General features: G+C 45.8%; 1 protein-coding gene across 1 annotated transcript in view; it reads left to right on the forward strand.

The window, feature by feature from the left end:
* The window catches only part of LOC306786939 (ornithine decarboxylase-like), a gene marked incomplete at both ends in the record, with an annotated part of 29,191 nt that extends 1,577 nt beyond the window's left edge, over positions 1–27,614 (forward strand). The window contains 6 exons of the mRNA XM_079281891.1: positions 21,196–21,369; positions 21,466–21,638; positions 21,729–21,945; positions 22,398–22,481; positions 26,645–26,776; positions 27,357–27,614. Of these exons, the coding sequence (XP_079138017.1) occupies positions 21,196–21,369; positions 21,466–21,638; positions 21,729–21,945; positions 22,398–22,481; positions 26,645–26,776; positions 27,357–27,614 (1,038 nt within the window). The remainder of the gene's footprint in view (positions 1–21,195; positions 21,370–21,465; positions 21,639–21,728; positions 21,946–22,397; positions 22,482–26,644; positions 26,777–27,356) is intronic.
* Between the last annotated feature and the right edge of the window lie 241 nt (positions 27,615–27,855).

Genomic DNA, 27,855 nt, shown 5'->3' on the forward strand with positions numbered 1-27,855 from the left:
GCGGATATCAGTTAGCAGAGTGCCCTCGCTCAGGCTAACTGGTAGCACACCAAGAGTTACAGCACCTGTCCAAGTGGAGAGTGTCCTCGCACTGTAAGGACTGTGGGTTTTTTTGTCCGTTTTCACAGTAGCAGAGTGCTCTCGCTCAAGCTAACTGGTGGGGCACCAATATCTGCAGCAACTATCCGAGTGAAGAGAGTGTCCTCGCTCCCCTCTCACTAGGAGAACTGTTTTCCTGACCTGTTCCACAGTAGCAGAGTGCTCTCGCTCAAGCTAACTGGTGGGACACCAATATCTGCAGCAGCTGTCTTAGTGAAGAGTGTCCTCGCTCCCCTCTCACTGTAAGGACTGTGTTCTTTTTGTCCGTTTTTCACAGTAGCAGAGTGCTCTCGCTCAAGCTAACTGGTGGGACACCAATATCGGCAGCAACTAGTTTAGTGAAGAGTGTCCTCGCCCCTCTCACTATAAGGACTTTGCCTGACCTGTTTCCACAGTGGCAGAGTGCTCTCGCTCAAGCTAACTGGTGGGACACCAATATCGGCAGCAACTATCTTAGTGAAGAGTGTCCTCGCTCCCCTCTCACTGTACGGACTGTGGTCTGTTTTGTCCGTTTTTTACGGTAACAGAGTGCTCTCGCTCAAGCTAACTGGGGGGACACTAATATCTGCAGCAACTATCTTAGTGAAGAGAGTGGGCTTAGAGAGTGTCCTCGCCCCTCTCACTATAAGGACTTTGCCTGACCTGTTTCCGCAGTTGCAGAGTGCTCTCGCTCAGGCTAACTGGTGGGTCACCAATATCCGCAGCGGCTGGCTAAGGGAAGAGTGTCCGAAGGATCACTGCCACTGACTGCCCCCTGCCTGTTCTCTCAACATTCAGCAGAGCGCTCCCGCTCGGACTGATTTGGAATTCCGCATACACTAGTGGGACAAGGGTTCCACCAGAATCGCGGCCATGTTCAACTCTCCCGGCTGTAGGACCTGTATAGCTCCTCTTCAGCCGGAGGACGGCCCTGACCTCTTGCCCTAGCAGGGAGAACCCAGGCAGGACCTGCGGCATCACGCCTTGAGCAGTAAGGTCTGCTAGGCTGGCCGAAGTGGAACACCTGATGCGGGAGGTCTACCTCCCCCTGTCAGGGCAGCTGAATCCAGACCAACCTACCCTGGTCATTGGTATGGCGCTTGCACGCCGGGCATACACAGCAGCTGGAACATCCACCTGTGAGTGCCTTCTTCAGGCACCTTCCCGCCCTCACCACCTTTTCTGTTCCTCCCTCCGAGGAATATCTGAGGGAGTTGCGTGCATGGTGGAGACACCAGGGCTCTCTCCCACCTTCAGACCATGCAGGAGGTGGCAAATCTGGCCTTGCACGTATGCCAGCCAGTTAGACGACTATGGCGTCCATCAGTTTCCCCTGAGGAGATTCTGAGGCCCGATGCCAGGTGCCCTCGACCCAATGTCGGGTCAAAGATGACCTGCTATCCAGGGCTTAGGACACAGCAGCGCTGTGCACCGTATCGACAACTCCCTCTCCCACCTCAGGCTTTCCCTCGCAGATTCTCTGCAGCGGGCTACTTCGACGCTTCTGCTCAGTGATGCTTCATTGCAGGCGTTTGCGCTCATATCGAGGGAACGTGGCTGGTTCAGACTCGTCGCCAGGTTTGGCTGGCGCAGTCACCCCTATCTGAGACATGTAGGAGGACCCTCCATACTGTCCCAGTGGAGCCTGGTGAGCTGTTCGAGTCAGCTGCTGTACAGGCGCTTCAGCGGACTGTTAGAGCTAGCCAGACCAGGCAGCAGTTCTCTGGTCTTTGCGGGGACATGCCTGCACCCCCAGACCTAGGGGTCCCATTTTTGGCCCACAAGGCCGTTTTCTCAGCCTCCAGCTTACCCTAGTAGCCGCAACAGGCCTCGGCGTCCTGCTGAGAGGCCGGACCGCTACCTATACAACCCTACTTACGTCCCCGTCCCCCCCGGCAGGGGTGCCAGGAGATGTCTCCAGGCCGGCTGTCGGGGTTCTTTCTCCCATCAGCGGATTTCCAAGGGAGAGTGGTTCACGTCTATCGACGCCTGTTCCCATGGTGCATCACCACAACTTTCAGTCCTGGGTGCTTCCATTCGGACTCTCCCATCTCCCCATGGGTGTCCACAGTGTGTTACTGCTGTCCTTTCCCCCTGCAATCGCAGGGCGTGAACATACGGCCGTACTTAGACTGGCTGACCTAGGCGCCGTCCCGGCTTCAGGCGCCACAGGACACTGCTCGCCTTCTCTCACGTGGCCCGGGGGGCCTCAAGGTGAACATGGAGAGGAGCTACCTGAGCCCTTCTCAGAGCATAACCTTCATTAGTGTGGCCCTATGAGGGCCTGTCTGTCGCCCCAGTGCGGATGGCTGAACAGCCTTCACTTGGATGCCAAGTGGCACAGATACAGGGCAATAATATTATCGAAACAGTGTCTATTCATCTATTCACTATCCCCATGGAGGGAGTGCATATCTGGCGAACAGTGTCCCAGGAACCGAGCCCCAGGGGCTCGGTTCCATTCCACCAGGAGATTGTCACAACAGATACCTGCCTCTCAAGGCGGGGTGCAGGGTGACAGAACAGGACAGCCTGGGGGCAGTTGTCTGCTGAAAGACCGCAGGTCCAGGTTCTAGAGCTAGCGCTCGAGCACTTCCTTCCATGTTTGAAGGGAAAGCATGTGCTTGTCCGGTGGACAGCACCTCTGCTGTGATTTCCCATGAACTATCGATGGGGCACCAGATCTGCAGAAGTTGCTACGGGGATCACCGTGGCCTTCTGACTTGGGAGGCCCCCCGCCTGACCAGCCTGTGGGCAATGTACCCACCAGGAGAATGGAACAAGTTGTGGTTTTCCTGTTCCGTTACAAGCCTCCACCGGGAGAGTGGCGGCTGCATCCAGACGTGTCGACCCACTGCCCCCACTGGGTCTCCCTGACGGAGGACCAGCCCTCTGGGTCAAGATGCCCTGGCTCACACGTGGCCAGAGGATCTTCTTTATGCCTTTCCACCATTCCCTCTGCTTTTGCTGTAAGCTTGTCAGAGTTCTTCCCCGACAGGAGGGATCTCCTGTCGCAACTAGAGGGTCGGATTTGGCATTCCAATCCCTGCCGCCTTCAATTAGGGGTCACGGGAGGGCCCGACCGGATGCTGAGTGGCTGCATAGAACCAGTCTGACGGGCTATTCTGAATGCCAGTGCGCGGTCTTCCTGCCTGCAGTACAAGAAACAGGTGGAAGCTGTTCTCCGACTAGTGTGCGGCTCAGAACAAGGTCCCAGTACAGCGCCCCGTGCCTGCTGTACTGAGTTTCTACAGTCCCTCCTGGATAAGGGCCGGTCTCCCCTGCATGGGACCTACCCTTGGTACTGGACAGCTTATGCTTGTCCTTTTGAACCCCTGGCACAGGCGGAGCCTAGATGGCTATCAGCAAGACGGTTTTCTCCTTGCTGTCAATTCAGCTCAATGTGGGGGCGAGCTGCATGCCCTATCAGTGGAAGAATCACGTCTGAGGTGGAACTCAGATGGCTTGGGTGTCACTTTCTGGCCTAAGGCAGTGTTTCTCCCAAGGGGGTGGATACGTTCACATATAAACCGGCCTATCCAGCTGGCAAAGTTGACCCCCCCCTCCCCCATCGGGAGAGGAGAGGTCAAGGCTGCTGTGCCCAGTGTGGGCCCTCAGCGCTTATATGGAAGCCACTGCCTGCATAGTCAGTTATGGTGAGCCTAAGAAGGGCTGTGCTCCTTTTTAAGAAAAAAAAGGACAAACGGCACCTGTCCCACTGGATAGTGGAGGCCATTGCCGATACATACAAGGCGAGCGGCTGCGCTCGGCCATCCGGGGGGAAGGGTCACTACCAAGAGTGTCTCCACACCGAGGGCAAGCCTGAGTGGTGTGCCTGTGGGGGATACATGTGCGGCGGCCTCATGGGCATCACCGAGCACATTCACCAAACACTACAGAGTTAACGTTGCCACCCCTCACCCACTGGGGAGGGTTCTTGGCCAATTTTCTCTGCCGGAGCTATAAGGGGTAGTTACTGTGCTTCCTCGTGACTCTTTTGGTATAAGTCATCCAGTGTTAAGCACTACCTCTGGCGGTCAGTAAGGATGAAATAGAACGAAAGTTACTAACGTAACTACGGTTCTATGAATCCTGGATGACCGCCAGAGTTCTTGGTCACTCGGAATCCCGTGAACTCGCGAGAAGATTCCATAGGACTGAGCTCAGGATGACACCGGAACTTATAGATGACGGTGGTCATCCGAGGTCACACGTGACTTTGTTGATATAAATATTCGACCTGCGCATGCGCGAGACGGGATACATCCAGTGTTAAGCACTGCCTCTGGCGGTCATCCAGGATTCATAGAACCGTAGTTACGTTCGTAACTTTCGATTTATATTTTCACACATTTTTAAAACATTTTCGATTGGATTGAAAAACTGAAAATGAATAGTTTCCATTGGCAACCCAATTAAACATTGAACCATAGAAACTTGGCACAATTGTTTATAAGAAGGCAAAACAAAGGCCAAAGTAAAATAATTGGTGATTAAACAAATACATTTTATTTAAAAAAAGATTCTGATGAGCCTTGATAATGTAGTAGAACTACCAGTATGTTGCTAATTTCATTATCATTTCTTTTTAATTTGTCTTAAAAGCTAATAACTACAACATTTATCATTAGAACTGTTACTTCTCTAAAAATATGTTTTATGTTTCTATACAGATGGAAAAAGGGACTCCACTGCTGACTCTCCTGAAGGATCCGTACATTCTCATTGCCGCTGGTATTTTCAATTATAGAAATGGCCAATGGCTTACAAATAAAGCACAGTTTGTATGTCAACCCCAAGCCCCAAGGAAGAGCACAAAGCTTTGAAGCAGATTTTATATACATCCGTCACGTGATGCCATTGGGCCCAAAAAGACTACTTCCCATAGACTTGCATTGGGAAATAAACTTCTGTGACTAAGCAGATCCTTTTTTTTTAGGTAAATCAAATTCCCAGTACCATCACATGAATAGCCCCTATTTAAAACATTAGGTCCAAAAAGTTATAAAATGTACTCAGTCGAATCCAGAGTTATTTTCTTTCCTCCGTTAACGTGAAAGAGCCGGAGACTAGACCGAGGGCTGGGAGTATCCACTTCTCATCCATGATGTCAACTGGTATGTTCTGAGCCTTCCATGCTTGTCTCCGCATCACAGACATGTATTGACTGTACCTGGTTTTCCAATACCAAACTCAGCCCTCCACTCCGGTAATGTACACATTCCTTTTTTGAAATATTTTCACATTGAAGATATATATTTTTTAATGTAATTTCAAAAAAATAGAAAACCAATTTAATTGCAATAACAACACAGTTTTCCTATTTGAATAATAGTACAGAACGCCATAGTAATGAAATAGGTACCGTTTTTAATAGTATCATTTCTTTTTTATTTCTAAGTCCCTCGACACACAAACGTGTTCCCCCCTTATCACCTAACCTCTCAGTCATTGTTTTTCATTGTATTGACACCCTGTATACTTGATAATTAGATTGTAATTTACAGGCTGTACTATAAACTGCGAGCGGTGAATGTTTAAACGTCTGTCTAGGATCTTATCAGCCTTCAATCCATGATATACTTTCAATGTCTTTCTTTAAATTTCAGTTTGGATTTTCCAAGAACATCTATCATGTGCTTGTTCTGAATGCAATTGTTGGCTTTTCAGTTGGTAAGTCATGCCTAATATTGACTTTTTAACGAACTCATTTCTTATTGGTTGAAATGCTGAATGATTATCTTGTTTCTATCAGGCACAGTGGACTCATCAATAATGCCTCTCATGGGTAACTTGGTAGATCTGAGATATGTGCCGGTATATGGTACAGTTTATGCTATTGCTGATGTCGCAATCTGCATCGGATACTCCGTGGGTAAGCACAGTTGCCACAAAGAATATTTATCGGACTCTGCCGTCCCCGCAAACTCAGAGATTTAGAGCTTCTTTTAAGTAACTTATGGTTTAACGGCCTTTAGAGGTGCTGATACGCGGAGTTTGTTAGCTCTGGATAACAAAGCCAGGCCAGCTGTTTCTCCGTTTCCAGTGCTTGTGCTAAGCTAAGCTAACCGTGTGTTGGTGGTAGCTTTGTATTTGCCGTACAGACATAATAGTTGCATTTATCATCTCATCTTTCATTTCTCATCTTTCTCTGCAAGAAAGCAAAACCTTTTTCAAAATGTTAAACTATTGCCTTGATAGATATTAATAACATTTGAGATTTATAAATATGCCTTTATATTGAGCTATATGATCTTAAAACTCAGTCGAAATATGTCTGTAGGTCAGGGCAGCACTAGGGTTTAATAGACCATTTAATTTGGTCCTAACAACACAGGTTTATACCACCTTAAACAGTAAACTGCAGCTATGCTAATGAGCAACAGCCCGACAAGCCTGAAAGTTTGTTTCTTTTCTATCGAGGTGTTGAATAATGTCTCTTCTGTCCAAAGGTCCAGCTATTGCAGGGCCTACAGTGGCATCGATTGGCTTCCCCTGGCTCATGGCCATAATTGGAACAGTAAATATAATCTTCGCTCCACTCTGCATCTTCCTTTATAGTCCATCTCGGCAGGAGGAACATTTGGTGAGAGCTGGGGAAAAAAAAACAACTGAAAAACACATTTGTTACAGCCCAGTCGAGTGAAGAAATATTGTCATTGTACGTTTCCACAAACCAGTGATATTATACATATACATATTCAATGTGGACGTTATTACATTCGGTCAGAGACGGTGACGTAGTGCAACGAGACAAAGTTAAGTGACATAGTTTATTTAGCGAACGTATATGACAGTGGTATAATAACGACTACAGCGAGTGAGAAAGTCCACTATGGGGGGGTCGAACAAACACAGGACTTTCACTCAGGAGACCGCTGTGTGTATCCTGTGTGAAACCAAAATAAGTGTTCTCTTAAGACTTAAGATTAAGCATTGTTGCGCTTACCAGGGGGTTATTTACAATAATTTGACAGCTGTTACGTTACATCGTTACCTTATTATTTTAACACAAACCATGATCATTTTTTCGAACCCCAAGCAATTCCGTTGCCTAAACCTAACCAATTGTTTCTCGATGCTAACGAGGTGGTGTTGTGCATCTCAGAGCGATATGAGGCTGATGAGAAACGCATTCATGGATCAGAAACATCAACATTCATCGTATCCGAGGTTTGGAGACACATACAATGCCAACATTTTTCCGGGTTGTTTCTTACACATACAACAGTGTCAATTGCTTAAAAGAAGTTGATGTTGTACTTCATGCAATCGTTGTGTCTTGTGTTCCAGTCGATATTGAAAGAAAATTAAAGAAGCTCCGCCAGAGAACTTGGAATCCCACTGTATGCAGATTTCATTTCAAGTATTCTTACCATCTCCACCATTACCTCCCTCTTCATGACAAAGACCCACACTAGCGTCAAGGCCCTATTGATGACAGCATTGGCTCAACACTTTGGTGCAGAGTGAATGTCTTGACAACTATCAAATGGACTGACGTTATATTTAGAACTACACAGCCACGAGTCTGAAGCACGTCAGCCCTTCACAATACACCACCGTCCTAAAAGACAATTTCTATCGATGCGTTGTTCTGCTCTGCGATATTTGTATTTGGTAAGTGTTATTTTCCTAAAATGAAGTGTTTTCCCCATGAGTATCATGGGTGCTGATAGTTTCAAGGTCCCCTTTGTTATTTCCTGTAACCCTGTTTATAATCATGGCCAGAACTCACTTTAGTCAGAGAGAATTCTTCAGCTTTGTTGTGAACTTCTGTCTCCACTGCGTGGTGAATAAAACTCATTTGAACCAGCCACAGAATTGGACCCGAAAGAAATCTTTCTTCAACAATATGGCGTTGTCGGCAGGATGTCGGCAGTTGAGCCCACATCTTCACAGAGACACAGCAGGACGGAGCACAGGACTCCGGTGGGACAAGAGATGGACTCTGTGTTTACATCATGATGCTCGGTGCTCGAACACAATCAAACATGATCGACAATGATTTTCCTCATGTTTGAACTTTTGTGAAGATGTCAGCAATATAATCTGCCCAGGGAATTGTTTTTGCTGCTGTTTAAGTTCCTTATGATGCAAAATAAAAAAAATGTACTCCAGGAATTTACTTCTGTTTTTATTTTGTTTGTTGTGTTACAAATGGGCTCCATCTGCATTTCATTGTGCATCCCTGTGTTGTATAACGACAATAAATGATCCTTGAATCCTTGAACTACAACCGGTGAAGTCCCTTGTGACAGGATCACTGCTCCTGCGGTTCCTTGATATTATGCACATAAGTCAACAGAGTCATGGCGACATCTGCTTCAATTGATGAGAGCCAGTCTCCCTTCACATGCCATTCTCCCTCATCAACAGATAAGACACAGGACAAGTCTATCTCTACAAACTCTCGTCACAGCCTGACAAGCACACAGGCCGAACATGGCCCAAATTCTACAAACTATTAATTGTGTGTCGATTCGTTCCTCAAGGCACCAACGGAGGCCTCCAAACCTGATGGCTTTGCCCATCAAAGACTGTGATCCATGCCGTCTAATGTTAGGAACTGTGATCAGTTGCCAACTATTTGACATTGATTGCCAAACCTGTCAGGTGAAACCTTTTGGTGTGTAATTGAGCTCAGTCACTCCCTGTAAGAGGTCACACCTTCATTGATTTAATTAATATTTGCTCTGTAAAACACACCTTTACTGAGCCAATAAAGACCCGCGACTACGGACTTGTGAGTTGGGCTCCCAGAATCTCATGGAGTTGCAAACAACCCTCAAAAACAGCTGATGCCTTAACCTTATCGATTAATGATTGTTGTGGCAATTTATCATGTTGTTCTTTGATATATAACTTTTATCGCTTTACCTTGAACAAAAGCAGAACTCACCAAACCCAAACAACAAATGTATCTCATGTCTGACTCGTGTCATCCTGACCTCACATCTAACCCTCTTCCATGAAAACAGCAGCACCTACTCTCCCCAACGCCATCCGAAAAAAGGACGCCTGCTTGGGGGCAGACGAGCTAATGTGCTCCAGTTTGTGTGAAGCATATATACTCTGTAAAACCTTTGACTTGATTAGACCTCTGAACCGTCCGTGAGGAAGGATCTCTATCTGTTCAGCTGAATTATTCCAAGTGTCTGTTCAACATAATACTTAAAGGCATTTGACAGATTTCTCATCACTCTTATTTCTCACAGGGAAATTAATAGGTCTGTCTCAGGATTGCTACGATAACACAAACTTTTCCAGGGTGGAACATATGGAGGCGCATAACGGCCTGGTTAGTTATCCCAGCACCAGTAACAGTAAATCGTTGAACTTCCACAAACTCCCTGACTGCTCTACCCATAACACCTCAAATGATTAACAGCCAGAATAAACAGATTTTGTTCCCCCCCTCAGACATCCTCAGTCACTTAAAAGTCACCTATTTAAATAAGATGTTTAATCTGTGATGATAATATTCATATGTGCCTACAGTTTGGGCTTTTGACTACTGTATTAGCGTGTTATAATATGGAGACAAACAGCTACAAATAAAGACAAAGCTGCTTTCTATTCTGATCCAGCCTTATCTTAACAACATTTATTAATCACTTTTATGCTTTTGTCTTTTCCTGCTAGTTATCCCAGCACCAGTAACAGTAAATCGTTGAACTTCCACACACTCCCTGACTGCTCTACCCATAACACCTCAAATGATTAACAGCCAGAATAAACAGATTTTGTTCCCCCCCTCAGACATCCTCAGTCACTTAAAAGTCACCTATTTAAATCTGCTTTTAAGCTGTAAAGTTAGTTATATATGTCTTTGTGCTGTTCCTTTCTGTTATGTGATTTATTTTGTTTATATTGTAATTGTCACGGGAGTTCACAGATAGGACCCAAAAGCAAGACCACAGGAGACAGAAGTGAATGTTAAACAGGTTTTATTTATAGACAGGTGGGTGCAGGTGTGGAGCCCGTGGTCCGACACCCGAGTGGCAGATCGACGGTGTGAGTCCCGTGGCTCGACACCGGAGGCCTGGCAGCTTGACGGCGATTGTAGTCCGTTTAACCCCAGGCGGGTAGAGTGACAGAGTGTAATCCGTAGACCACAAGGAGAGCAGAGCGGCGGAGCGCAATCCACAGACACAAGGAGGGCAGAGCCGTGGAGTGTAATCCACAGGGTTTCAGCGGGTTGAAGACGGTACGACCTGACACTCCCAGACTGCAGGACCAGAGTTTATATAGTGGCAGGCTACTCATTAAGGGGCCCTGAGTCTGGTGTGTCAGGCTGCAGGAGGTGATCAGCTTGAGTGTCCTCAGCCGTGCACGATTAAGGGTGCGGCCCTGGGAGGTGTCTGAAGGCAGAGGACAAACAGAGCACATGGCACACCACAACAGACAGGGGAATCCTGGATCCTGACAGTACCCCCCCCTTAAGGCACGGATTCCAGACGTAACACAAGACCCAACACAGGGCGGGTGGAGGGGGTCCGGAGGAGGGATGTCCCCACAGCTATAAGGCCGACTAGGGTGGGCGGCGGGGGTCCGGAGGAGGGGTGACAGGATCTGACCCGCCACGGGGCCGCCGAAGAGCGTCGGCCCCCGGTGCTCCGGCGGACGGCCGGGAGGGCAGAAGGGCTCCGGACACGGGTGCTCCGGCGGACGGCCGGGAGGGCAGAAGGGCTCCGGCCACGGGTGCTCCGGCGGACGGCCGGGCGGGCGGAAGGGCTCCGGCCCCGGGTGCTCCGGCGGGCGGCCGGGCGGGCGGAAGGGCTCTGGAGAATAGGATGCTGGTGCCGCAGTGGCAGGTACTGGAGGTCTCTGCTGCTCCGCGACGGCAGCGGGCACTGGAGGCCGCTGCTGCTCAGAGACGGCAGCGGGCACTGGAGGTCGCTGCTGCTCAGAGACGGCAGCGGGCACTGGAGGTCGCTGCCGCTCAGAGACGGCAACTGGAGGTCGTTGCGCCTCTGGGACGGCGGCCGGGTGTGGGAGAGGCTGCGGCACGGAGGCGGCGACAGGAACTGGAGCGGACTGCGGCGCTGAGGCGGCAGGAACTGGAGCGGGCTGCGGCGCTGAGGCGGCAGGAACTGAAGCGGGCTGCGGCGTAGAGGTGGCAGCGGCAGGAACTAGAGCTGGCGCTGCGGCGGCAGGAACTGGAGCGGGCTGCGGCGTAGAGGCGGCAGCAACTGGAGCTGGCGCTGCGGCGGCAGGAACTGGCGTAGAGGCGGCCGCGGCAGGAACTGGAGCTGCGGCGGCAGGAACTGGAGCTGCGGTGGCAGGACCAGCGAGCGGCTCTGGCTCCGCGGCCGCGAGGTCCGGGGATAGCTGCGGCTCCGAGACCACAGCTGGGACTGGAGGTCGCTGCTGCTCCGGGACGGCAGCGGCAGGACCTGGAGGTTGCTGCTGCTCCGGGACGGCAGCGGCGGAAACTGGAGGTCGCTGCTGCTCCGGGACGGCAGCGGCGGGACCTGGCGGTTGCTGCTGCTCCGGGACGGTGGCGGCGGGAACTGGAGGTCGCTGCTGCACTGCGACTGCGACGGCCGGGACTGGAGGTCGCTGCTGCTCTGGGATGACAGCGGCGGGAACTGGAGGTTGCTGCTGCTCCGGGATGACAGCGGCGGGAACTGGAGGTCGCTGCTGCTCCGGGACGGCAGCGGCGGGAACTGGCGGTCGCTGCTCTGGGACGGCAGCGGCGGGAACTGGAGGTCGCTGCTGCACTGCGACGGCGGCGGCCGGGACTGGAGGTCGCTGCTGCACTGCGACGGCGGCGGCCGGGACTGGAGGTCGCTGCTGCTCCAAGACGGCAGCGGCGGGACCTGGAGGTTGCTGCTGCTCCGGGACGGCAGCGGCGGGAACTGGGGGTCGCTGCTGCACTGCGACGGCGGCGGCCGGGACTGGAGGTCGCTGCGGTACGGAGACGGCCGGGACTGGCGCAAGCTGTGCCGCAGAGGCGGTAGGAACCGGAGCTGGCTGTGGTGAAGAGGTGACAGGAACAGGAGCTGGCTGCAATGCAGTCTGACTACGGGGAGCCGGAGTCGACCGGGCCACCGAGTGTTCCGCTACCCTTGCATGGCTCCGTCTCCGGCTGAGAAGGTGCTTGACCCTATACTCAGAGTTCCCCAGAGGGTCAAAAACTCTCATCAGAGCAGTCACAAAGTCCACATACCCCACCGTATTAGGCTGGTCGCTGCTCACTGTGTACATGGCCCAGTCCAAAGCCCTTCCCCGCAGTAAGCAGACCACGTAAGACACCTTGGACCTGTCTGAGGCGAAAGTCAGGGGCTGTCGGTCAAACACCCGTTGGCATAGCACCAGGAAGCCTTGACACCTCCCCAGTGTTCCATCATAGGGACTCGGAGCCGGCACGGGGGATTCCCAGACCGGCGGAGCGAGGACAGGCGGGAATAGTGCGGGTGCTGGAACTGGTGGAGACTTGACTGTCCGGGCTAGTTCCTGCCCGCACCAGCCAACCCGAGAAACCTCAGCAGCGAAACGTCTCATCTTCGCCAGGGAACGTCTCGTCTCCTCCAGCAGCCTGGTAGTGCTGTACAGCGCAGCTGCTCCTGTGGTTGCTGGGTCCCCCTCAGAGACCTCAGCTTCCATGGATTGCAGGGCTTGACGCATCTCCATGAGCCTCTGCTGGTGTGCCTCCAGCTGCGTGCTATACCCGGCCAGCGTAGCTGCTCCTGTGGTTGCTGGGTCCATTATGGTCAGGTCGTTCTGTCACGGGAGTTCACAGATAGGACCCAAAAGCAAGACCACAGGAGACAGAAGTGAATGTTAAACAGGTTTTATTTATAGACAGGTGGGTGCAGGTGTGGAGCCCGTGGTCCGACACCCGAGTGGCAGATCGACGGTGTGAGTCCCGTGGCTCGACACCGGAGGCCTGGCAGCTTGACGGCGATTGTAGTCCGTTTAACCCCAGGCGGGTAGAGTGACAGAGTGTAATCCGTAGACCACAAGGAGAGCAGAGCGGCGGAGCGCAATCCACAGACACAAGGAGGGCAGAGCCGTGGAGTGTAATCCACAGGGTTTCAGCGGGTTGAAGACGGTACGACCTGACACTCCCAGACTGCAGGACCAGAGTTTATATAGTGGCAGGCTACTCATTAAGGGGCCCTGAGTCTGGTGTGTCAGGCTGCAGGAGGTGATCAGCTTGAGTGTCCTCAGCCGTGCACGATTAAGGGTGCGGCCCTGGGAGGTGTCTGAAGGCAGAGGACAAACAGAGCACATGGCACACCACAACAGACAGGGGAATCCTGGATCCTGACAGTAATTGCTTCTACCTTAGCCAAGCATAAAAAACTAAAACTGCTCCTTAATGTTATGTCGTATTGTTACTTACATCTTGCTTACATCTTGTATTGTTACTTACATCTTGCAAAAGAGATTTTTTTATCTCGATGGGACTACCTGGTTAAATAAAGGTTTTTAAAAAATAAAAAATAATTTTTTTTTTTTTTCTTTCAAATGTATTCGGTTCGTCATGCGTACCGAACCGTGAGCCTCGTACTGAACGGTTCAATACGAATACGCGTATCGTTACACCCCTAGTTACCACATATATTGACAAAACTAAAGAGATCTGTATTAAAACACATGTACAAAACCAGAGAGTTGTAAACATTTTGGATTGGCAATATGAATAAAATTCTACTCCAGTAAATGTGATTTTTACTATCTTTCAATGTAAATATACTGTACATCGTCATATAGTGAATGATGGGAAAAATCACAAGGTACTTCATCACATTGATGCAATAATAATTGGGATAGCCTCCAGCTCAGACGGCAGGAGCATTTACCAGCATGGCGGTCTGAATCATAGACACCTAATCATGCTTCTACTCCATTGTTTAACTTTTTCATTGTAATTATCAATTATTTCTTTCATATGCCGAAGCGGGAGCTCCATTCGGCAGTGTGATGTATCAGTTTGTTGGCAAAATGGCTCCATTCCTGGTCCTGGCTGTCATTGCTGTGTTGGCTGGAGGTACTGTGGAATATTGTACATAAGATGAAACATTTAATCCTCCTCAATAAGAGTGAAACAGTTGAACGTGGTGTTGTTTGTCCATCAGATTGTCCTGTCTCCCTATCCACACAGGTTTACATGCCCTCATCTTCAAACCATCGCGTCTGCAAACAGAGGTACAGTGACATATTGATTCAAAGAAATACCTCTCTGAAAATGAAACATTGACCTCTTGAAAGATCTGTGTACAACTTCTCAGTTAAATTCTACTTTAAAAACTACAATTTATATTTTCACACATTTTTAAAACATTTTCGATTGGATTGAAAAACTGAAAATGAATAGTTTCCATTGGCAACCCAATTAAACATTGAACCATAGAAACTTGGCACAATTGTTCATAAGAAGGCAAAACAAAGGCCAAAGTAAAATAATTGGTGAATAAACAAATACATTTTATTTAAAAAAAGATTCTGATGAGCCTTGATAATGTAGTAGAACTACCAGTATGTTGCTAATTTCATTATCATTTCTTTTTAATTTGTCTTAAAAGCTAATAACTACAACATTTATCATTAGAACTGTTACTTCTCTAAAAATATGTTTTATGTTTCTATACAGATGGAAAAAGGGACTCCACTGCTGACTCTCCTGAAGGATCCATACATTCTCATTGCCGCTGGTATTTTCAATTATAGAAATGGCCAATGGCTTACAAATAAAGCACAGTTTGTATGTCAACCCCAAGCCCCAAGGAAGAGCACAAAGCTTTGAAGCAGATTTTATATACATCCGTCACGTGATGCCATTGGGCCCAAAAAGACTACTTCCCATAGACTTGCATTGGGAAATAGACTTCTGTGACTAAGCAGATCCTTTTTTTTTAGGTAAATCAAATTCCCAGTACCATCACATGAATAGCCCCTATTTAAAACATTAGGTCCAAAAAGTTATAAAATGTACTCAGTCGAATCCAGAGTTATTTTCTTTCCTCCGTTAACGTGAAAGAGCCGGAGACTAGACCGAGGGCTGGGAGTATCCACTTCTCATCCATGATGTCAACTGGTATGTTCTGAGCCTTCCATGCTTGTCTCCGCATCACAGACATGTATTGACTGTACCTGGTTTTCCAATACCAAACTCAGCCCTCCACTCCGGTAATGTACACATTCCTTTTTTGAAATATTTTCACATTGAAGGTATATATTTTTTAATGTAATTTCAAAAAAATAGAAAACCAATTTAATTGCAATAACAACACAGTTTTCCTATTTGAATAATAGTACAGAACGCCATAGTATGAAATAGGTACCGTTTTTAATAGTATCATTTCTTTTTTATTTCTAAGTCCCTCGACACAGAAACGTGTTCCCCCCTTATCACCTAACCTCTCAGTCATTGTTTTTCATTGTATTGACACCCTGTATACTTGATAATTAGATTGTAATTTACAGGCTGTACTATAAACTGCGAGCGGTGAATGTTTAAACGTCTGTCTAAGATCTTATCAGCCTTCAATCCATGATATACTTTCAATGTCTTTCTTTAAATTTCAGTTTGGATTTTCCAAGAACATCTATCATGTGCTTGTTCTGAATGCAATTGTTGGCTTTTCAGTTGGTAAGTCATGCCTAATATTGACTTTTTAACGAACTCATTTCTTATTGGTTGAAATGCTGAATGATTATCTTGTTTCTATCAGGCACAGTGGACTCATCAATAATGCCTCTCATGGGTAACTTGGTAGATCTGAGATATGTGGCGGTATATGGTACAGTTTATGCTATTGCTGATGTCGCAATCTGCATCGGATACTCCGTGGGTAAGCACAGTTGCCACAAAGAATATTTATCGGACTCTGCCGTCCCCGCAAACTCAGAGATTTAGAGCTTCTTTTAAGTAACTTATGGTTTAACGGCCTTTAGAGGTGCTGATACGCGGAGTTTGTTAGCTCTGGATAACAAAGCCAGGCCAGCTGTTTCTCCGTTTCCAGTGCTTGTGCTAAGCTAAGCTAACCGTGTGTTGGTGGTAGCTTTGTATTTGCCGTACAGACATAATAGTTGCATTGATCATCTCATCTTTCATTTCTCATCTTTCTCTGCAAGAAAGCAAAACCTTTTTCAAAATGTTAAACTATTGCCTTGATAGATATTAACAACATTTGAGATTTATAAATATGCCTTTATGTTGAGATATATGATCTTAAAACTCAGTCAAAATATGTCTGTAGGTCAGGTCAGCACTAGGGTTTAATAGACCATTTAATTTGGTCCTAACAACACAGGTTTATACCACCTTAAACAGTAAACTGCAGCTATGCTAATGAGCAACAGCCCGACAAGCCTGAAAGTTTGTTTCTTTTCTATCGAGGTGTTGAATAATGTCTCTTCTGTCCAAAGGTCCAGCTATTGCAGGGCCTACAGTGGCATCGATTGGCTTCCCCTGGCTCATGGCCATAATTGGAACAGTAAATATAATCTTCGCTCCACTCTGCATCTTCCTTTACAGTCCATCTCGGCAGGAGGAACATTTGGTGAGAGCTGGGAAGAAAAAAACAACTGAAAAACACATTTGTTACAGCCCAGTCGAGTGAAGAAATATTGTCATTGTACGTTTCCACAAACCAGTGATATTATACATATACATATTCAATGTGGACGTTATTACATTCGGTCAGAGACGGTGACGTAGTGCAACGAGACAAAGTTAAGTGACATAGTTTATTTAGCGAACGTATATGACAGTGGTATAATAACGACTACAGCGAGTGAGAAAGTCCACTATGGGGGGGTCGAACAAACACAGGACTTTCACTCAGGAGACCGCTGTGTGTATCCTGTGTGAAACCAAAATAAGTGTTCTCTTAAGACTTAAGATTAAGCATTGTTGCGCTTACCAGGGGGTTATTTACAATAATTTGACAGCTGTTACGTTACATCGTTACCTTATTATTTTAACACAAACCATGATCATTTTTTCGAACCCCAAGCAATTCCGTTGCCTAAACCTAACCAATTGTTTCTCGATGCTAACGAGGTGGTGTTGTGCATCTCAGAGCGATATGAGGCTGATGAGAAACGCATTCATGGATCAGAAACATCAACATTCATCGTATCCGAGGTTTGGAGACACATACAATGCCAACATTTTTCCGGGTTGTTTCTTACACATACAACAGTGTCAATTGCTTAAAAGAAGTTGATGTTGTACTTCATGCAATCGTTGTGTCTTGTGTTCCAGTCGATATTGAAAGAAAATTAAAGAAGCTCCGCCAGAGAACTTGGAATCCCACTGTATGCAGATTTCATTTCAAGTATTCTTACCATCTCCACCATTACCTCCCTCTTCATGACAAAGACCCACACTAGCGTCAAGGCCCTATTGATGACAGCATTGGCTCAACACTTTGGTGCAGAGTGAATGTCTTGACAACTATCAAATGGACTGACGTTATATTTAGAACTACACAGCCACGAGTCTGAAGCACGTCAGCCCTTCACAATACACCACCGTCCTAAAAGACAATTTCTATCGATGCGTTGTTCTGCTCTGCGATATTTGTATTTGGTAAGTGTTATTTTCCTAAAATGAAGTGTTTTCCCCATGAGTATCATGGGTGCTGATAGTTTCAAGGTCCCCTTTGTTATTTCCTGTAACCCTGTTTATAATCATGGCCAGAACTCACTTTAGTCAGAGAGAATTCTTCAGCTTTGTTGTGAACTTCTGTCTCCACTGCGTGGTGAATAAAACTCATTTGAACCAGCCACAGAATTGGACCCGAAAGAAATCTTTCTTCAACAATATGGCGTTGTCGGCAGGATGTCGGCAGTTAAGCCCACATCTTCACAGAGACCCGGCTCCATCGGACAGCAGGACGGAGCACAGGACTCCGGTGGGACAAGAGATGGACTCTGTGTTTACATCATGATGCTCGGTGCTCGAACACAATCAAACATGATCGACAATGATTTTCCTCATGTTTGAACTTTTGTGAAGATGTCAGCAATATAATCTGCCCAGGGAATTGTTTTTGCTGCTGTTTAAGTTCCTTATGATGCAAAATAAAAAAAATGTACTCCAGGAATTTACTTCTGTTTTTATTTTGTTTGTTGTGTTACAAATGGGCTCCATCTGCATTTCATTGTGCATCCCTGTGTTGTATAACGACAATAAATTATCCTTGAATCCTTGAACTACAACCGGTGAAGTCCCTTGTGACAGGATCACTGCTCCTGCGGTTCCTTGATATTATGCACATAAGTCAACAGAGTCATGGCGACATCTGCTTCAATTGATGAGAGCCAGTCTCCCTTCACATGCCATTCTCCCTCATCAACAGACAAGACACAGGACAAGTCTATCTCTACAAACTCTCGTCACAGCCTGACAAGCACACAGGCCGAACATGGCCCAAATTCTACAAACTATTAATTGTGTGTCGATTCGTTCCTCAAGGCACCAACGGAGGCCTCCAAACCTGATGGCTTTGCCCATCAAAGACTGTGATCCATGCCGTCTAACGTTAGGAACTGTGATCAGTTGCCAACTATTTGACATTGATTGCCAAACCTGTCAGGTGAAACCTTTTGGTGTGTAATTGAGCTCAGTCACTCCCTGTAAGAGGTCACACCTTCATTGATTTAATTAATATTTGCTCTGTAAAACACACCTTTACTGAGCCAATAAAGACCCGCGACTACGGACTTGTGAGTTGGGCTCCCAGAATCTCATGGAGTTGCAAACAACCCTCAAAAACAGCTGATGCCTTAACCTTATCGATTAAAGATTGTTGTGGCAATTTATCATGTTGTTCTTTGATATATAACTTTTATCGCTTTACCTTGAACAAAAGCAGAACTCACCAAACCCAAACAACAAATGTATCTCATGTCTGACTCGTGTCATCCTGACCTCACATCTAACCCTCTTCCATGAAAACAGCAGCACCTACCCTCCCCAACGCCATCCGAAAAAAGGACGCCTGCTTGGGGGCAGACGAGCTAATGTGCTCCAGTTTGTGTGAAGCATATATACTCTGTAAAACCTTTGACTTGATTAGACCTCTGAACCGTCCGTGAGGAAGGATCTCTATCTGTTCAGCTGAATTATTCCAAGTGTCTGTTCAACATAATACTTAAAGGCATTTGACAGATTTCTCATCACTCTTATTTCTCACAGGGAAATTAATAGGTCTGTCTCAGGATTGCTACGATAACACAAACTTTTCCAGGGTGGAACATATGGAGGCGCATAACGGCCTGGTTAGTTATCCCAGCACCAGTAACAGTAAATCGTTGAACTTCCACAAACTCCCTGACTGCTCTACCCATAACACCTCAAATGATTAACAGCCAGAATAAACAGATTTTGTTCCCCCCCTCAGACATCCTCAGTCACTTAAAAGTCACCTATTTAAATAAGATGTTTAATCTGTGATGATAATATTCATATGTGCCTACAGTTTGGGCTTTTGACTACTGTATTAGCGTGTTATAATATGGAGACAAACAGCTACAAATAAAGACAAAGCTGCTTTCTATTCTGATCCAGCCTTATCTTAACAACATTTATTAATCACTTTTATGCTTTTGTCTTTTCCTGCTAGTTATCCCAGCACCAGTAACAGTAAATCGTTGAACTTCCACACACTCCCTGACTGCTCTACCCATAACACCTCAAATGATTAACAGCCAGAATAAACAGATTTTGTTCCCCCCCTCAGACATCCTCAGTCACTTAAAAGTCACCTATTTAAATCTGCTTTTAAGCTGTAAAGTTAGTTATATATGTCTTTGTGCTGTTCCTTTCTGTTATGTGATTTATTTTGTTTATATTGTAATTGCTTCTATTGTTTCTGTTTTTACCATGTAAAGGATCTTTGAGTACCTTTTAAAGCACTATACAAATAAAATGTATTGTTATTGTTATTATGATTAGATGTCGACAAATCCCTCTCACTATAAGACCTATAAGAGAGTTTTCAATCAAAAAAGGCCAAAATAATCAGAATCAGAAGGGTTAGGGTTAGAAGCATTCCCAGGTCAGACGAGATATTTAATCTCACCAGCATGTTCTGGGTCTACCCTGAGGCCTCTCACCAGTCAGGAATGCCAAGAAAACTTCTGAAGACAATATGACCAAGAGGCCTGGGAGTTGAGGACCTCATGGACAGGGGCCTCAGCTGGACATTCCCAGTTCACCCTGAATACACTTTTGGTTTTACCAGGTCTGTCCAGCAGCCTCTCTCCCTGCCATCTGATCCAACTCACCACCATGTGATATAAAGAATGTCAGAATATGTGACGAAAATCGTTGAACTTCCACACACTCCCTGACTGCTCTCCCCATAACACCTCAAATGATTAACAGCCAGAATAAACAGCTTTTGTTCCACTCTGGCATATTGCTGAACATCTGAACTGTGTGTCGTAGTATAATGAGTGGAGATTAACTATTGTAGAGAAATGTTTTCTTGAGGTAGAATGTTTTCTTATTGGCATAGAAACCGTGGGAGGGGTAAAGTGAGGAGGGACGGAACAAGCATCCGTCCAAGCAGGTTCTTGTGAGTATAAATCAGATGTGTGTCAGTACTTACTGTCAGACTTAATTCCAGGTATGTTTCATAGAAATACTGCGATCACACTAACTCTCATTTGAAACTTGAGATTTTCCGACTTGCAAGAAATGGAGGAGCATATCGGCCATGGTAAGATGTTTAATGTAATCTGTGATGTTAATATTCATATGTGCTTACAGTTTGGGCTTTTGACTACTGTATTAGTGTGGCACAATGTAGACAAAGCTGCTTTCTATTGTGATCCAGCCGTATCTTAACAATATTTATTCATTATTTTTCCTGCTAGTTATCCCAGCACCAGTAACTACGAAGGGATCATTTGTGCATGGTTTGTCCCCTGAGAACTGTGGCATTGACATTCTAGACAATGGAAGGACCATCAGAGACTTCCTAGACAGTAAAATAAAAGAGCGTGGTTCAGCGGTGAGTATCAGAGACATCATGTCACCTAAGCGTTCCTAACAATGAATCTCTGTGTAATTGCCTCCATGTATCGTGTGATAGTTGAGCTTTCTTGAGATGTGAACTAAATGTTGACTTTGCTCTATTTGTTCAGGACAATGAAGAGCCATTCTATGTGGCAAGTCTGGATAGTATATTTGAAAGGCACCTCAGGTGGCGTACTAACTTACCTCGAGTCACGCCTTTCTATGCAGTGAAGTGCAACAACGATGCATCAGTTTTGAGGATGATGAGTGCTCTGGACACAGGTTTCGACTGTGCTAGCAAGGTACCGATGAAGCATTTGAAAGAGAATCCAGCTCTGTGTTTTCTTTGTTGTGGAGAAGCAGTTTGCTCATTTGAAACGCGCTTTGATCGATCACAGGTCGAGATCCAGCAGATGCTGTCCCTCGGGGTGACACCTGACAAAATCATTTACGCACACACAACCAAACCACTGTCGCACATCAAGTATGCCGGTACTCATGGAGTCGATATGATGACTTTTGATAGTGAGGAAGAACTCCTAAAAATATCTCTTAGTCACGCCAAAGCCAAGTGAGTGAACAACTACTGATATTTTCTGCTCCTTTGTTTAGTTGATTGTTGTTAAATTACCGATTAATACTTTTGAATCACTTTCTCCAGATTGGTACTCCGCATCGCAGTGGATGACTCTGCATCCAAGGTAAGACTCAGTTCAAAGTTTGGCGCCAGACTGGAGTCAGTTGGTAAGCTGCTGGGATGTGCTGGAGAGCTTGGCTTGGAGGTCATTGGGGTCAGCTTTCATGTGGGCAGCGGGTGCACTGAAAGTTTGCCGTTCCAGCAGGCCATCACAGATGCCCGACGTGTCTTTGACATGGGGGTAGGTCATCGTCACAGCAATAGAACACAAATTTAGTTATGTCGTTAGTCCAATAAATATTTGATTCATGAAAGCTTGATCATTTGATTTGTGTGTATATGAAATAATAAGTCACTGTACACCGTGATAAGAACTCCATAGCAGCCCAGAGATTGAGACTTGAAGCTTTTCCTGTTTCCAAAATTGAGTATTGTCCTAAATTATATGTAAGTTATTTTTTTTAAATTATTTTACTTGAACTCATTGTGTTTTATGGCTGAAGCCATAAATGTGCCATGACTTTTTATACTAATTCATGGGTTTATGATCCATAATTAAGTTATTGATAACCATTATACTTGGATATTAATTAGTTATTATTTATTATTATTATGTGTTACAAGAAATAGCACTACAGTAAGTACAGTATAACATTTTGAATTGTATGACTGATTGATTAGAAACTTTTTCAGAATTTGCTGGGATTCCAGATGAGACTCTTGGATATCGGTGGAGGATTCTCTGCGATTGAGAGTTTTCAACAGAAATTTGAAGAGGTAATATTTTTCAAAAACAATACGATATACAATACGAGTGCTCATTAATGGATGTTCTGCATCTCCATTGTCCTGGTAAAACAAAGAGCAAAAGGAGCATAAACAACAAAATAGAATGACACGGATTACACAACCTTTTTCCTGTTTTACCTTAAGGGCTATGTAGACCAGGGGTGCCCACACTTTTTCGGCCACATATATATACTGAGTATACTTTATATTTACAATATATGTTGCATAACTGCATGAACCCTTATGGCACAATACAATTCTGTACATTTTTGGTCATTACCTTACTCTGATGACTTGCACTGAATGGAATTGGCCAGAGTTGCATTGTCCGTACAGTAGCTGCTGGTAGCCGCCTCAAGCAGACTTCAAATGATCATCAGTCATGGTGGAACGGTGTTTGGACTTAATGTTCTTCATGTGGGAAAAGGCTGACTCACATAAATGAGTAGAGCCGAATAATGCAGTCAGAAAGGTATCACATGTCCTCATGTTTGGGGACTTTTCCTCTGTGAGAAAACTGTCCATGAGCCCTGGACTTCAGCTGAATGTCAGCTTGCAGTGTCAGAATCTCATCCTCCACTCCAGACGAGTTCAGGTGAAACAGCGTTAACATTTTTGATGCGAGTGAATCAACCTCAATATCTTCCCGAAATGTGCAGCACATAAGTGTAGCAACTGGCTCGAGTAAAGCAAAGTCTCGAAAGCGTTTGTCAAACTCTGACAGACGCTTGTCAATCTGCTCTGTCAAGTTACGCACACGCCTTCCGTTGAGTCTCCAGTTCTGATGTGAGGTTTTGGAAGTTTCCCAAATCATGGCGCTACAGCTTTAGCTTCTTTAGTACAAATAAATTGGAAGGCTAACTAATTAGCTCGCCGGAGTTTTGCAGTAGCTCGCGCGGTTGACCGCGCATACGTGGTGACCCGTGTGTTAGAAAATCAAGTGGCAAATGCCATGCGGACATCTCATTTTTTTTGAATGGCATGCGATCTACCCGCACTACCTCCGCGATCGACGTATTGGGCACCCCTGATGTAGACTGTCAAGGAACCTTTAAATGCATACTAAAGAGGCAAACTTAATAAGGAAATATTCAGAGGACTTGCACCTCGCTGCCCCTGGAGGAACTCTCAGGTCCACAGAACACGTCGTTGCCCTTTCATTCGCTCGCTGCTAGCACCACATTGTTTCTTATGCCGTGTTCACACCTAATTGCGTCATTCGCGCCGCCGGTCTCACCGGGGACTATTTGTGTTCATTCGCATGATTCGCGCTGGACGAGCCTGAGAGGGGGCGTGGCTTATCGCCCTGAAAGCCGCCATCAACCATGGAAAAAATAACCTATATTTCTGCTTAGTACGTATTGTGGAAGTCCCAGATATCACGGGAAACTAAACGCCGTCATGTCTTGGTTCATAACATAGTCCGGAGGAGCTCCATGTATTCATCCAACTCCATCTGTCATTCAAACCCAGCGAGGCATTCACATTAACTAGGCTCCTGGACTGTGTCAATGCCATCAGAGACTGGACGGCAGAAAACTGCTTGCAACTCAATGACTCTAAGACGGAGGTCCTAGTTATTGCTCCAGAGGAGTTTGTCCCCATGATCAGGCAGATTATTAGTCCACTCTCCTCTGCTGCCCATTGAAACCTGTGCAATCTAGGGATTTTCTTTGATCGATCCATGTCGTTTGACCCTCATGTTAAGCAGCTGTCCAGGTCATGTTTCTTCCATCTAAGAAATATCAGTAAACTGAGATCTGTAGTATCAACACCTGAATTAGAGATGATCATACAAACATTTATCTCTTCACGCATTGACTACTGCAACTCACTTTTCACATCACTCAGTGCATCTGCTCTTAACCGTCTGCGTTTTAGGTCTTCTGTCTGTCCCACGGACACGATTTAAGACCCGTGGTGACCGAGCCTTTGAGGCAGTAGCACCGAGGCTATGGAATGCTTTGCCTGCACCTCATCTCAACGCTGATAGGCTCTCGCGCCGCAGCGTCACGCCATTTTTCCGGCGAAGTTGAAAACTTTCAACTCACGCGTTTGGGGCGACTTCGCCCAAATTCGCGCCGCGCCATCGCAAATTCACATCACTCCAGTGATGGAGCGAATAATTCGCCCTGCATTTGGTGTGAACGCACCATTAGAAGACGTATATTGCACCATCACTGTGGCCATATGGTGGCGCTGTTAACAACTTTATTCAAAAGATTTGTCTTGATCGAAAGAATCCAGAGTGAAAAAAAGAAAACCTCAGATTTTCACATTTAACCTTAATCTTTACTCACATACACATGTTGTTTGAAAGAGCAACACTTCACGTTTCTATCAGCACCAATTATTAAAACAATTCCAATATCATTCATATGTATATATTGTTAGATCCTGGGGTACTTCTGGCCCGATACGGGGCTACTTACTGACTCAGCTCTCTATTAAAAGATTGTCGAGCTGGTGTTCTTGCGAGGGAACTCGCCTGGCTCTTCTAACTGCCGTTACTCCCGACATCTACCCTGCTTCCTCCGGTCTGAGTGCACTCGGTCGAGGGGCCACCCTGACCCCGGGCGTTCCTACCAGTCGCGTCGGTTATGGCAGCTTCCCTCTTCTGGATCCGTGCTCTTGGTAAATGCCAGGTTTAGGTTTTAACGGCTAGGATTACTTCTAAAACCGTAAGGGATTGTTCAGTGGATTTTACTTTAAATGCAGATTAGATATTTATTGCAGGTTATATTTAGTTAGTTTGCAAGGGTTAAGCTACAGCTCACATAAAAATGTCACTACACTTGATTCGTGACAAATTTTCTTCTTAGGTTATACTCATTGGTTTTAGATGCCGAGACGGCTCGGTTGGAGCTGGATTTCCAAAGGTGCGATGAAAAGGTTATTTTGGAGTTGTTAGGAGCGAAGGTCCGGCCGGACCCTCGGATTCCTCCTGCTCTTTGCAGCGGAGTTTGGCCAACAGTCCACAAGGCTCTGTACAAAGTCTTTCTAGGGCGGCGGCGTTCCTCCGTTGTTCAGTTGTTAAAGTCGAGCAGTGGGGAGAGGAAAATCTCCGTCTTTCAACTCTTTGTCCACGAACAGCGGTCTTCTTTCTGTGAACCGAGACTTCAGTTGCAATCGTCCGTATCTTCTTCTCAGAGCGTCTGGACGGCTCGTGTAGAAATCCCAGTTTGGGGCTTGCAAGCATCTCCTTTTATCCTTGATTTGGGCTATTTGTTCTCCCCCCACCGATTCTGAACACATGATCTTCACCCCTCCCTTATGTGTGTGCGTTTGTTTCTAGAAAGTACCAGACTTCGTTTTGCTTCTATGAGTCATCTCTTGCAACAGAATTCCATGTCTCCTGACTGTTTTTCCGACCCACACCCAAAAACATCTGTTCCTGACTCACTCAGTCTGCTGACACACTATGACACACTTTTTCCACATCTCAGCTCCGGTACACAGAACATTATTATAATCAGTTTTTACATTTGTGAAATCACTCTATGCATTAAACATTTGTTATATAATGATCATAAACCTTGTCTTTCGATTATACTTTAACTATTGATTTCTGAGTATATGCTTCGTGCTTTTATATCCTGTCTTTCCCCTGAATGTGTATGCATGTATCCAAGGCGGCTTTCTCTGTGAGCTCAACTCTTCTTGACAATATATAGATGTATATATATTCTAACAGTTGCTCAGTTTCAACCTTGCTTTTAAAAATGCAACCATACATTTCCCAAAATACTTAATTGAGAATGCAGTTTAGTTGTATAATATGGGAACATAATTTAGTGTGAGTCCTTTCCAAGCTGATGCACAAAAAGCTTGTTCAGGAATTATTAACTAACACTCCATAAAATTACATTATATGATGGATACCACTGCTTGAAGTATCTGAAGCTTGATCTTTCAACCATTTACCCATTAGATGTATATTATACACACCTGCATCCTTTCCATCATTGATGAGTGATATCTCTATCATCCTCTATTCTTAGCCTCTTAAATTACATCGGTCGTACTTCAAAGAAACACATGCAGAAACCTTTGTTGCCTTTACTGCCAGTGATACTGGCAACTGTAGGTCACTTTGTAAAAGGTGTATTACATGTGAAATATGCTGTTAACCCATTGTGTTTTTCCTATAGTTTTCAGAGGTCATTAATAGAACACTGGATGAACTCTTCCCACCTGACAGTGGGGTGCAAGTTATTGCAGAACCAGGCCGATACTACGTGGAATCAGCTTTCACATTGGCAGTGAATGTCATTGCCAAAAGAGTAATCGGTAATGTCTTTTGAAGCCACACGTATCCAGTAATAAGACATAACTTTGCTTGTATTTAAATATGTCTTGATTTTAAATACAAGGAGTGTAGGTGACAGCTATCAGAGGAGTCTGTTGGCACTACATGGCAATGCACCACGACATAAATATGTATCCTCAATAGACAGCCATGCTCTCTGCTCCTCTGAGTGAGCATAATGACTTGCAGGGTTGTAGATAATCACTTTCTGCAGACCCACAGATACCAGGTTGCATCTTTATAAACATATGGCATATTTGCCATTTTATCATTTGCATTTTTTCAGATGATGACAACTGCCCTGACAGAAAAATGACGTACTACGTCAATGATGGAGTGTACGGCTCCCTGAGTTGTGTTGTCTATGATGCTGCTCACTGCAACCTTCAACCATATCTTCACCGGGTAACTATCAACCACATAATGTCGCCACATAAGAAAGCCAATATTGGATGATTGCGCATGATTACGTCCAATGCCAACGGTGTATATACTGTGTATATATATTTATACATATGCATGTGAGCCTGCCTCACATTTTATACTGTACACAGGTTGTTGAGAGCAGAGAGCAGAGATACCGGTCTGTTATCTGGGGTCCAACCTGCTGCAGCTATGACAAAGTAACCAACAGCTGCTGGATTCCTGAGCTGCATGTGGGGGACTGGCTTCTCATCGACAACATGGGTGCTTATTCTGTTAGTTCGTCCAGCGACTTCAACGGCTTTGAAAGAGCACACATTTACCCTGTTGTGACAGCCGAGACATGGCACACCTTAAACCTTTCTGACATCTACGACATCCGCCAATGATCTGATCTCTTCTATTGGACAGTGGCTCAATACGCACCGTAACAAACATAGGCAACGATTATTATAGAGCAGTGCTTCTCAACTGGTCTGGCTGCGGGACCCACCATCACCCCTCAATGACAAGCCGTGACCCAAATCGAGGAAAATTTTCAACTTCTCAAATGTATTTAATGAAAAGATGGTGCAGTTTGAACCTGAGCTGAAAATGTCGGAGAAAAAAAATGGCAATTTTGAATCAGCT

The sequence above is a fragment of the Melanostigma gelatinosum genome, assembly GCF_949748355.1.
Source record: "Melanostigma gelatinosum genome assembly, chromosome: 13".
NCBI lineage: Eukaryota > Metazoa > Chordata > Actinopteri > Perciformes > Zoarcidae > Melanostigma > Melanostigma gelatinosum.